Source organism: Triticum aestivum, chromosome 1B, assembly GCF_018294505.1.
Source record: "Triticum aestivum cultivar Chinese Spring chromosome 1B, IWGSC CS RefSeq v2.1, whole genome shotgun sequence".
Classification (NCBI taxonomy): domain Eukaryota; kingdom Viridiplantae; phylum Streptophyta; class Magnoliopsida; order Poales; family Poaceae; genus Triticum; species Triticum aestivum.
In genome coordinates, this window is record NC_057795.1 from 378,966,982 (window position 1) to 378,977,679 (window position 10,698).

The following is a 10,698-nucleotide window of genomic DNA, read 5'->3' on the forward strand; positions in this document are numbered from 1 at the left end:
GCATTGGCCCGAGGGGGCTAAAATAAAGATGACCCTCGGGTTGGCCGACCCAAGGGAAGGGTATAGGTGGTGGTGAGGCAAATGGTAAAACCAAGGTTGGGCCTTGCTGGAGGAGTTTTATTCAAAGCGAACTGTCAAGGGGGTCCCATAAATCACCCAACCGCATAAGGAACGCAAAATCAAGGAACATAACACTGGTATGATGGAAACTAGGGCGGCAAGAGTGGAACAAAACAGCAGCATAAGGACGAGCCTTCCACCCTTTACCAAGTATATAGATGCATTAATTAAATAAGAGATATTGTGATATCCCAACAAAATCATGTCCACCATGGAGCAATCTTCAACTTCACCTGCAACTAACATCGCTATAAGAGGGGCTGAGCAAAAGCGGTAACATAGCCAAGCAACAGTTTGCTAGGAAGGGTGAAAATGTTAGAGGCTGACATGGCAATTTGGGAGGCTTGAGGAACAAGAGATAGGTAGCGTAGCATAGCGATAGAACGAAGCAACTAGCATAGCAATGATAGTAATGAGATCCAAGGTGACGGTCATCTTGCCTGAAATCCCGCTAGGAAGAAGAACGAGTCCATGAAGAAGACGAATGGATGAAGCCGAACCAAGTGTAGTTGAACGAATCCTCACGATTGCAATGAAACATGAACTATCGAGAAGAAGCACAACCGAAAAGAAGCAAACAACATAGTAAACACACAAGCATAAACATGACATGATGCACAAACAAGTATGATGCATGTCCAGTTTAATGAGGCATGGCATGACAAAGTGCAACAAACAATACTACAAGAAGTGGAGCTCAATATGCAACGAGTTGCATATTGACAAAACACCACATTGACATATTTAGTTTAATCTCGGTTATGAACAAGACAAGATTAAATGTTGGTTAACATGGCAAAAGGTGAAACATAAGTAAACTAACTATTTAGGAAAGTTTAAATGAGGCCGGAAATAACAAACAATAAATTCCGGAAAATCCCCATATGCATATTTCGAATTTGGTACTGTTCTGCCCTAAAATATATTTTATTGTTGTTAAACAGGAAAATAAAGTGCACCATGTTAAACTAGGCATTTTTCCACCCCATTTACATATAAAGTTTATTTAAAATGGAGCTACGGTTATTTAGTTATGAAATAAAATATTTTAGCATGGCATTTAAGCAAATTTAAACAAGCAGCATTTTAAACATTTTAAACATGGATGAGAGTTGTATATTATGAAACTAGATGAAAAACTAAGCACTTTTCATATATAAATTATTTACATATGATGCACGGTTGATTAGTTATTAAATGCATGAACAGCAAGGGTTTTTCTGCAAATCTGTAATTCAGTGGATAAAAGGAAATTCGCAGGTCAGGGGAAAAAATACTATCGGCCCGAAACTGGCTAGCCTAACAGGAGCAAACAGAGGGCGGGGGCTGCTCACCAGGCCTCACGAGCCGGCTGGTGGAGAGGGAGGCCTATAGGGGGCACGCTGGGCCCGGCGAAGAGGCGGTTTGGCAGGCCCGCACGAGCACTCGAGCGGGGCGCGGTCAACGCAAGAGGGCGGCTTCGTCGTCGTCTCGTTCGTTCGACAGGGAATACAGCGACAGCAGCAGGTAAAGCAGGGGAGCGGCGGCGGTGCGCGAGCCGGCAAGGAACTCCGACGACGGGTGGCTGATGGCGACGCGAGCGTCGGGAATGGGCAGATCCAGGTGAGGGGGTCTCGGATCCGGCGGCACAAGGGAGCTCGGTGGCGTTGAGGAACTGCAGGGCCATGGCAAGGAAAAATCATACAAGTGGCAGGGACAGAGAGAGGGCCGGAGTGAGAGCGAGAGGAGGCGAGGCGGCCTGGCCGTGGCCGGCTGGCGGCGGGCACGGGAGCCCGAGGAGGTCATGCGGGATGACGGACTGATGCAAAGCAGCGGCAGAGACTTCGCGAAAGGCGCAACGAGGGACTTGGCGCGGCTGGCCGCGGGATGCAGGGCACGGCGACGCGGGGACAACCGGATCCAAGGCGAGGAAGGCGCGAAGCCAGACGGATTCGGGCGTGGGATGCTGATTCCTCGCCGGAGGACGTCCAACGGCAGCGGCTAGCTCTTGTGGGTCTCCATGGAGAAGAGCAAGTGAGAGAGGGAACCAGATGGAACAGGAGAAGGAGAAGCAACGAGGGGTGCGGGGTCCGATTGTTGAGTGTAATAAGATGGCGGCGCGCTGCACATGCCCGGTGCGTGTATGGGCGCGCACCAGGCGTGTGTGGTGCGTCGGGACCGTGGGACGTGTGTGCGTGCGTGTGTGCATGCGTGACTGGGCAGATGCAGTAGCCAGGCTAGCTGGGACGCGGTGATAGCGCATGTTCGTTGAGGGCTCAGCGGAGGAAGCGCGAGAGCGCGTCGTGCGTGCGCCGAGCGGGCCGAACTGGGTGGCATAGTGGTCAAGCCGTGAGCTAGTCGTGGGGTGGGTCACCCGGGTATAAAGGGGCATCGTTGTGTTGGCTGTAACGGTGCTAGGGTGTGCGTTTGAGTTTGTGCTCAATATACACAGGCGTTCGAGCGCCAAGAGAAAACTACCTCGCCAAGTCTCTGATTGTCTTCCTCCTCGTCTCCTTCTCGTTTTGGTTCGAGCCACTGCACCAGGAGGGAGAGAGTTGACACCGGGAGAGACTGGGAGGAGTACGTGTCGGTGCAGCAGCAAGGTGTTCGATCACCGGTGGAGCTCGATCGCTGCGTTCCTCGAGCTCGGACCTTGTCTAAGGTGATCACCGAAGGGACATGGTTCCATTTTTGCCCTAACATTTGGTATCAGAGCCTCGTGTGACCGGGGAGCTCGACGACCATGGCGCTGGTCCCGTACTCCGGCGGGTCGGGGACGACGATGTTGACGTTGGTCCCGATGCTAACGGGGGACAACTACACCACCTGGGCCATCAAAGTGGAGGCGGATCGACGCTGCAGGGCTCTGGAGGCGGTGGCTCCGGCGGAGGACTCGGCGGCGGCGGTGATCGCGAAGAATAACAAACCGGCGCGCGCCTATCTGCTACGAGCGCTCGCCGATGATCTGTTGCTGCAGGTCGCGTCGAAGAAGACGTCGGCGGAGATTTGGGCGAGCTTGCGGGCTAGGTTCGTGGGCGCGGACCGTGTGCGTGCGGCGAGGCTCGGCACGCTTTGGGGGGAGTTCGAGATCTTGCGCATGGCGGAGTCCGAAACCCTGGATGCGTTCGCCGGCAGGCTTGGTGGCATGGCGGCGCGGTACGCGGCGCTGGGCTCAACCCTGGAAGACTCCGCGCTCGTCAAGGAGCTGCTCGACTCGGTGCCGGACCGCCTGTACGCGGAGGTGGTAGGGATCAAGCAGTTTTGCGACGTGTCGGAGATGCTTTTTGAGGACGCGCTAGGTCGCCTCAAGGCATTTGACGAGAGGCTGCAAAGGCGTGGGCAAGATGGCGGCGATCGTGGCGGCGACCAGCTGTTGCTGACCATGGCACAGTGGCGTGCGCGCGAGCAGCGTCGGGGCGGTGCGCATGGAGATGACGACGGCAACGGGGCGCGCAGCAAGGCGTCGGGCTTCGGTGGGAAATAGCGCGGCCGCTGCTACAAGTGCAGTGAATGTGAGCACTTCAAGCGCGAGTGCCCGTAGTGGAAGAAGGCGCCGGTGGCGGAGCATGCACTGCAAGTCGACGACGACGTCGAGGATGCCGGCCTGCTCTGAGCCGCGTCTTAGGGCGAGATTGTTGAGTGTAATAAGACGGCGGCGCGCTGCACATGCCCGGTGCGTGTATGGGCGCGCACCAGGCGTGTGTGGTGCGTCGGGACCATGGGACGTGTGTGTGTGCGTGACTGGGCAGATGCAGTAGCCAGGCTAGCTGGGACGCGGTAATAGCGCATGTTCGTTGAGGGCTCGGCGGAGGAAGCGCGAGAGCGCGTCGTGCGCGCGCCGAGCGGGCCAAACTGGGTGGCGTAGTGGTCAAGCCGTGAGCTAGTCGTGGGGTGGGTCACCCGGGTTAAAAGGGGCATCGTTGTGTTGGCTGTAACGGTGCTGGGGTGTGCGTTTGAGTTCGTGCTCAATATACACAGGAATTCGAGCGCCGGGAGAAAACTACCTCGCCAAGTCTCTGATTGTCTTCCTCCTCGTCTCCTTCTCGTTTTGGTTCGAGTCACTGCACCAGGAGAGAGAGAGTTGACACCGGGAGAGACTGGGAGGAGTACGCGCTGGTGCAGCAACAAGGTGTTCGATCACTGGTGGAGCTCGGTCGTTGTGTTCCTCGAGCTCGGACCTTGTCTAAGGTGATCACCGGAGGGACAGGGCTCCATTTTTGCCCTGACACCGGCCTGATGGAGGTGGTCGCCAACGGTGACGCGGGTGCAGCTCCGGCGAGGTTGCTGCAGGGCCGGAGGAGCTGAGGAGGCCGGTGCCTCGCGAGCTGCTCGGGGGTGAGGAGGTGGGCGCTGGAAGATGCGATTGCATGGATGGATCGATGGAATTCGGTGGGGATTGGCTGGTGTTGAAATCCAGGGAGACCAGGTGGCTGCAGGATGGATCCCGAGAGAGTGGCGGCAGGGACGAGGGTTGGATGGGACACATGTCCTTAATTTTAGGGTTTGTCTAGATTTAGACTAGGAGTCCCTTATTTAAAACAAAAAAGAGGCTAGCCAACTCACCTTCAGGAGGCTCCCCGATTGGAGCTTCGTCGGCCGTCGGATCTGCCTTTCTGGCGCGCCTAAGCCGTTGGATTTTCACTTGCGGTTAAATTATTTTCACCCCACGGTTCATTTTTCTGCCCAATGACTGGTGGGCTCGTCTCGTGTCTGTATTGGCTGGGTAAGCGGCGTCCGGGTGAGAGAGAATTTGTCCCATCCGCGCGCCGCGCCCGCACCCAACGCAACCCAATCCCCTCGTCCCGCACGCCGTGCACACTCCGGTCCCCTCATCCCGAACGAACCCTAGGAGAGAGAGATATGAAGATGAGAGGGAGAGAAAGGGGAGAGGAGAGGAGAGGGAGGTCCGGCATCGGACGAGAGAGGGTGACCGGCCGGCGTCGGCCTACACCGGCGAGGCGTCGGCCTGCGCCCCTCCTCGCGCACGAACCCTAGCTTGAGAGACAAAATGAGGGGGAGAGAGAGAAGGGAGGAGAGAAGGTAGAAAAAGAGAGGAAAGAGGAAAGGGAGGTGTGGCGGCTGACAGGAGAGAGGGTCATCGGCCGGCGCCGGAGAGGACGGGCCCGACCTGGACGCGACTTGTTTCCCTAAGTCATGCCTTTTGTGTCGCTGTCTGATTTCAATCGATTCGTCTCCTTCCTCATGCCTCGGAGCACGCTGTAGCCTGCAGGCGGAGTGGCAGCTAGGGTTGAGGCGGAGGGTGGAGCTCCGCCAAACATCCGACCCCCTCGCACGCGACACAACCAAACCATAACCGCCTGATCCCAATGCGCAGGTGAGCCGCCTGCTTCCGGCGGCGATCCGCCCCCAATTCCTTTCCCGTGTTTTTCCCCGATTGTGCTCTACTTCCTGCTGCTGATTTGATTGGCTCGCAGGGGCCTCGGCAGCGAGGCGTTGGTGCGCCGGCACCGCGCATGGGTGCAGTTGTGGGTCGCGGTCACGGCGCTGGTTACCGGCACCATCTGGCTCTGGTCCTCTTCCTCTGTTGTCCTCTTCGGCACCCACAAGGTCCAGGTGATTTAGTTGTGTGATGTTTGTTCTGCTTGGCGTTTTAGGGAAGGCCGATAGCAATGCCATGAGAGTTAAAGTGAAGGCTGAGATGCTATGGCTATGCAGGTGCCGGTGCTATATAACCAAGGCACTTCATAGAGCAAATCTCTAATGCAACTTTTAAAACAAATTAATTTAGCATATATGCCGGCCTGAGCGTAAATGATGTTATTGTTTGAAACGGATGGAAAAAATTGCCAAGTATAATAATATTTAACAAATACAGACTCCTTGGTAAAGAGGTCGTAAGCAAGATGGTAAACTGTATCCAATGCAGAACCACCTAATATGGGTACAGAGTATTACTACCAATAGGCTTATTACCTGCAGACTGTGGCAAGTTGCGATAGTTCTTTCCAAAATTGTGTAAGATCCAACTTCTCCATAACTATTAGTTTGCTTAATCCGCACCCAAGGATGTAACTTAATGTTCCTATGGAAATTTGAGAAATGTAAACAATCAGTTATATAGTACTCACTTCGTATCACAATATAAGACGTTTTTGCAAGCAAAGACAGCTTGCAGAAACATCTTATATTGTGGGAGGGAGTAGGCCTATAAACATTGAAATCATGATGGCTGCCAGATTATGACATAAATATAAGGACATTTATAAAATTGACAGCTCACACATGATGTTTCATAACCTCAAGTTTTGCCAGCTGTGGGCTGTTAGGGAAGTGATGCATCACCACTACTTATTAATCCTAATGAAAAAGACTAGAGTAAGAAAATTGATAAATAAATATTAAAATTAAGCCAGCACAAAGTATGGTCCTATCCATCATGTTCTGGCACATAATATTTGATGGATAAGGATAATGTTACTCCGAAAAAGAAATGCACCAATTTTCTTAGATAATTTTTTGGTGCATCACTTATATTTTCAGTTTCAATTCATTTGACCCATAGATTGGTTTATGCTAAATGTATGGAATTGAATTGGATATACAATGGTCATTTAATTTTTTACCAAATTATATCTTGTACTGACATCAGTGCTACTACTCAAGGATTTTGTTGTAGATGAGTTGTGGAGAACTGTAGATTCAAATGGTTGGAGAGCATCTTCTGCACCACGCACCTATTGGCCTCGTGAGTTCTTCTCTGTATCCTCCCAGAACCAGAAGTTACTGGTCCAGTCTTATGCCATTCTGTGTGATGGCAAAATGAAATTCTAAAATGCAATTTCTCTACTTGCAGCCCCACCAACTGAATCTGGGAGCAATGGGTACTTGCGTGTCCGGTGTAATGGTGGCTTGTCCCAACAACGAAGTGCAGTATGATTAACATATGAAACTTTGTCTCTAAAGTAGCATAGTTCATCATGCAAGTTTTATGTGTTCATGGCAACATAGCTGAGAGATTTAAGGTTACTGCTGCTTTGCTTTTGCAGATATGTAATGTTGGCGCTCTACCCATGGATTCCGGCATTAGCTTGAAACGCTCAGGTGGGCAATTAGAAACCCTTCTATCTATATATTTTAGGACAACTAATGGATAAATCTTGATTTGAATTGTTAGTTGCAAATTTGTTCTTTTGCTCATGATGTGATTTCTTTTGCTAGGACAAATTGGGTCTCGGCCAATGGTGGAGAAGACGGAGTACAGGGATGAGCCGCTCGAGCACGGTTTGATGGGATGTTCGTGTGCAAGATGCAGAAGTTCGCCAGAAGGAAGAAGAGTTGGGCGTCGAGGAGGAGAAGAAGGTGGTATGCGAGGTGCTTGCAGGCCCAGCAGCAGGAGGCCGTCCTTGAGGTGCTCCTATGGATGGTCCATTCCAGCGCTGGGCCTACGTGTTCAATGCTGGCCTCACCATCCCCTTCTTCCATTGGCTCATCGGCCCGTCAGAGTTTAGAGATCTAATACTCCGCACTGCCTCCCATCCATTTTTAGATATATATATTTATATAAGGTTTATCATCACCCCATGGATCATGTGTTGTTGATCGACCAGGTTATTGAGGTGGAGGTCAACGGGGTGAGGCAGAGAAGTGGAGTGCTCATAAAGAAACGAAGGTATGTATGAATATGATGGATGCTTCCATTGCCAACTAATGAAATGCATGTCTCATGCTCGCGCAGCTGCTGCCTGGACTCGCCACTGCCACCGCCTCCAGTCGCTTCCGCCTAGGCATCCCGTCGCTAGCAAGGTAATTTTGTTCCGGTCCCAGTTGTCCTCCTATCCTCCGTGCTTGATTGCTACAGGTTCTTGTTGTGTGTGTGCTTGCTGACTTAGTGTTGTGTGTGTCCGGGCACCCATTGTATTTTTTTGCTGGCTTGCTGTTGCGTGCATGATTGTTGTGGCTGGCTTGGTGGTAGCATCATATATACTTGGTCGTAGCGCTCGCTTGCTAGCTACAAGTTCTTGTTGTGTGTTTGGTTACTACTGGCTTAGTTATGTGTATGTGTCTGGGCACCTGTTGTGTTATTTTGCTGGCTTGCTGCTGCGTGCATGATTGTTGTGACTGGGCTCTGGTTGTTCGGTGTTGGGCTCTTGATGGCATGCGACCTGCTTCAAAAAAAGGAAAGAAAGCAAGCATTTGTTTATAGAACAAAATATTGAAAAACATTCCATGGAAAGCGTGCATATTTAGCAAGGAAAAGGAGTCTAGAGAGCCTTAGATTCTTGTTTTGTGTTGATTTACAAAATTTCTGCAGCTATATATTTGCTCAATCCAAAAGACATATTTTACTCAACCTTCAGTATAATGTATTTCTAATTGTTCATAACTCCTGAAATTTTTGTTATGATTTTGCAAGATTTCAAAATTATTGTATTTCAAAATTGTTATATTGATTCCTCGATGCTCTGTTCATGGCTTTGTTCTTATTTTATCCTTCTCTATTTGCTTGTTTTCTTTCCTACAAGAAGATGTCGAGTCATGTAATATGTTCAAAGAAGAGAGAACCTGCATTTTATGAATGCTTTCTTCTTTCTTCATTGGTACTTTAAGTTAGTGAATTCAGTTAAGTTGTATTGAGCAGCTTCATACGCATGGTTTCTCCATCTACACATCTTGCTCAGTCACGAGGCCATTAAGATCTTTTGCCTTCTATAAAAAGGGAGATGCCATTTAGACCTTACTCTGTCCAACTTGATCTTTAAATTTTTCTTAGGAAAGGCCATCATGGCTAGCTTTATTGAATTAAAACATGCTTACATCATCCAACTTGATCTTTAACTTGCTACTACTATTTCTAAGCATTTTCCCAAGCATTGTTTTATTTGCTTAAGAGAATGAGCTCATCTTATTCAGTGGGTGTGCCAAGTAAAAAAAAATAGAAACTCAGCAATTAGTTCCACTCTTAAATTTTGTACAGCAGTCCAAATTATCCAATAAATCATTTGTTAGCAGGGTCAAATTATAGAAGTTGAATCAGTTGTTCCAAATTACCCAGCGAGACTTATTCCATTTGTTTATCCTTTTGGCCTTTTAATCAAGAACAACATTCAGAGCTTACATGGTTGTCGAAATTTAGTTCTGTAAAAGAGGAATATTGATATAATGCAATGATCAGTGCAGATTAGGATAGTTATAGAGTTCTTCCTCAGTTTTCACTGAGCAAAGATTGAATCTGTGTGATTTGTTCTAATACCAAGTAAATCTTGGTCTGCATTTGTTACACATGTTTTGGTCCTCGAAAACAGTATTAACCCATAATGTAAATAACTCTGATGTATGATGATTTTCAGTGAGATATCCTTTTATCTCCAGGCATTTCTTTCATATAGTGGATATACAAAATAAACTGTATGATCTGGACTGTAGGAGCAACTGTTGCTATTGGGACTGGTGCTTGTGTAGTTGTTGCAGCTGTTCTTGAGGGCTGAGCTGAACATATTTGAAAAAGGTTTGTGCTTTATCTTTTTTTCGATGACAAAATAACTTCTCGTTTCGAAATATTTAGTGCGTCGTCATGGCCTTTCTTAAGGGTGTTCAGGCATTTTTTTCTCCTTCTGTAAATTAGTGGTCTTTTATTCGTGTTGCAAACCCCAATATGGCATCTCGCCATTTCCCATGATCCACATGTTAACTATGGATTTATTTAATGATAATATGATATCAACTGCATTTTCTTCAGGATATTCTGACGCCTAATAAGGATCAAGAAAACAACAGAGATGCTAAGAGGCAACCTTTTGGGGTTAAGGATATAAACAACAACAGGGCTTATGAGACCGAAGAGAGCTCAAGTGGTGTCTTTTGATTCTTGAAGGCCTGCACTTTCCTGGTGGAGTAGCAACAAAATAATTCAGAGGCTTTAAAGCTAATGCACTTCACGTAGTTAGGATCAATTCTTTGTTTCGGTTTGAAATACTTCCCAGTTCCTCCTATTTGATTGATTCATCTAATTGACATTTTGTCAGGCAAATATTAGGCAAAGGATATGTACCTTTTTTTAATATAGAAGGGTCTAATTCTTATCGTGTGTACTTGCTCAAACAAAAGATTATTGAAAATATGTATATTTTCAACTCGATGTGGTTTTGAATTAGACTCCACGCTACCAAAGTAAAATGTGCATGTACATCTTATTGTAGACAACAAACCTATATTTTTTAATTGAAGGGGATTAAATTTGTTACCGATTTTTATCGAGAGAGACAACATTTCAAAACACTTCTATCTTCATTTTTCATACCAACGAATAATTTTTTTTGTTTCGGCTTTCACTCTATGCTATTAAAATAAATCAACTATTCTAAGATAAACTGACTATATTATATCTTTTTTCCTTAGGTTTCTTATCTTTTCCTCTCTTTTTTTCAAAAAATATATGCATGCCCAAGTTTTTCATCATGATAACCATGTTTTCAAACTTGCTAAGAAAATACAACCATGCCAACTTTGCTTTCTCATCATACTGCATGTTTTCAAACTTGCTAAAAAATACAGCCAAGCCAGCTTTACTCTCTCATCATCCCAAGAAATATATGCATGCACAAATTTATCATCATGATAACCATCATTTCAAACTTGCTA

At 47.8% G+C, this 10,698-nt stretch overlaps 1 protein-coding gene and 1 pseudogene across 8 annotated transcripts; both read left to right on the plus strand.

The window, feature by feature from the left end:
* Positions 1 to 3,196: 3,196 nt before the first annotated feature.
* Positions 3,197 to 3,712, plus strand: LOC123091535 (uncharacterized; annotated as a pseudogene).
* Positions 3,713 to 4,864: 1,152 nt separating this feature from the next.
* Positions 4,865 to 10,308, plus strand: LOC123125539 (rhamnogalacturonan I rhamnosyltransferase 1). Of its 8 annotated transcripts, none has more exons than XM_044546049.1 (10): positions 4,866 to 5,434; positions 5,535 to 5,673; positions 6,724 to 6,805; positions 6,914 to 6,990; positions 7,107 to 7,161; positions 7,279 to 7,468; positions 7,668 to 7,729; positions 7,796 to 7,863; positions 9,430 to 9,565; positions 9,797 to 10,308. In XM_044546049.1, exons 1-7 carry the CDS (start codon positions 5,427 to 5,429, stop codon positions 7,693 to 7,695), a joined length of 579 nt encoding a protein of 192 aa, XP_044401984.1. In that variant the 5' UTR covers positions 4,866 to 5,426; the 3' UTR covers positions 7,696 to 7,729; positions 7,796 to 7,863; positions 9,430 to 9,565; positions 9,797 to 10,308. The 8 variants fall into 8 exon arrangements, 7 of the variants coding, with proteins under 7 accessions (XP_044401984.1, XP_044401990.1, XP_044401978.1 ...); XM_044546055.1 differs by having other exon boundaries at positions 9,485 to 9,565; XM_044546043.1 differs by lacking the exon at positions 9,430 to 9,565.
* Positions 10,309 to 10,698: the final 390 nt, after the last annotated feature.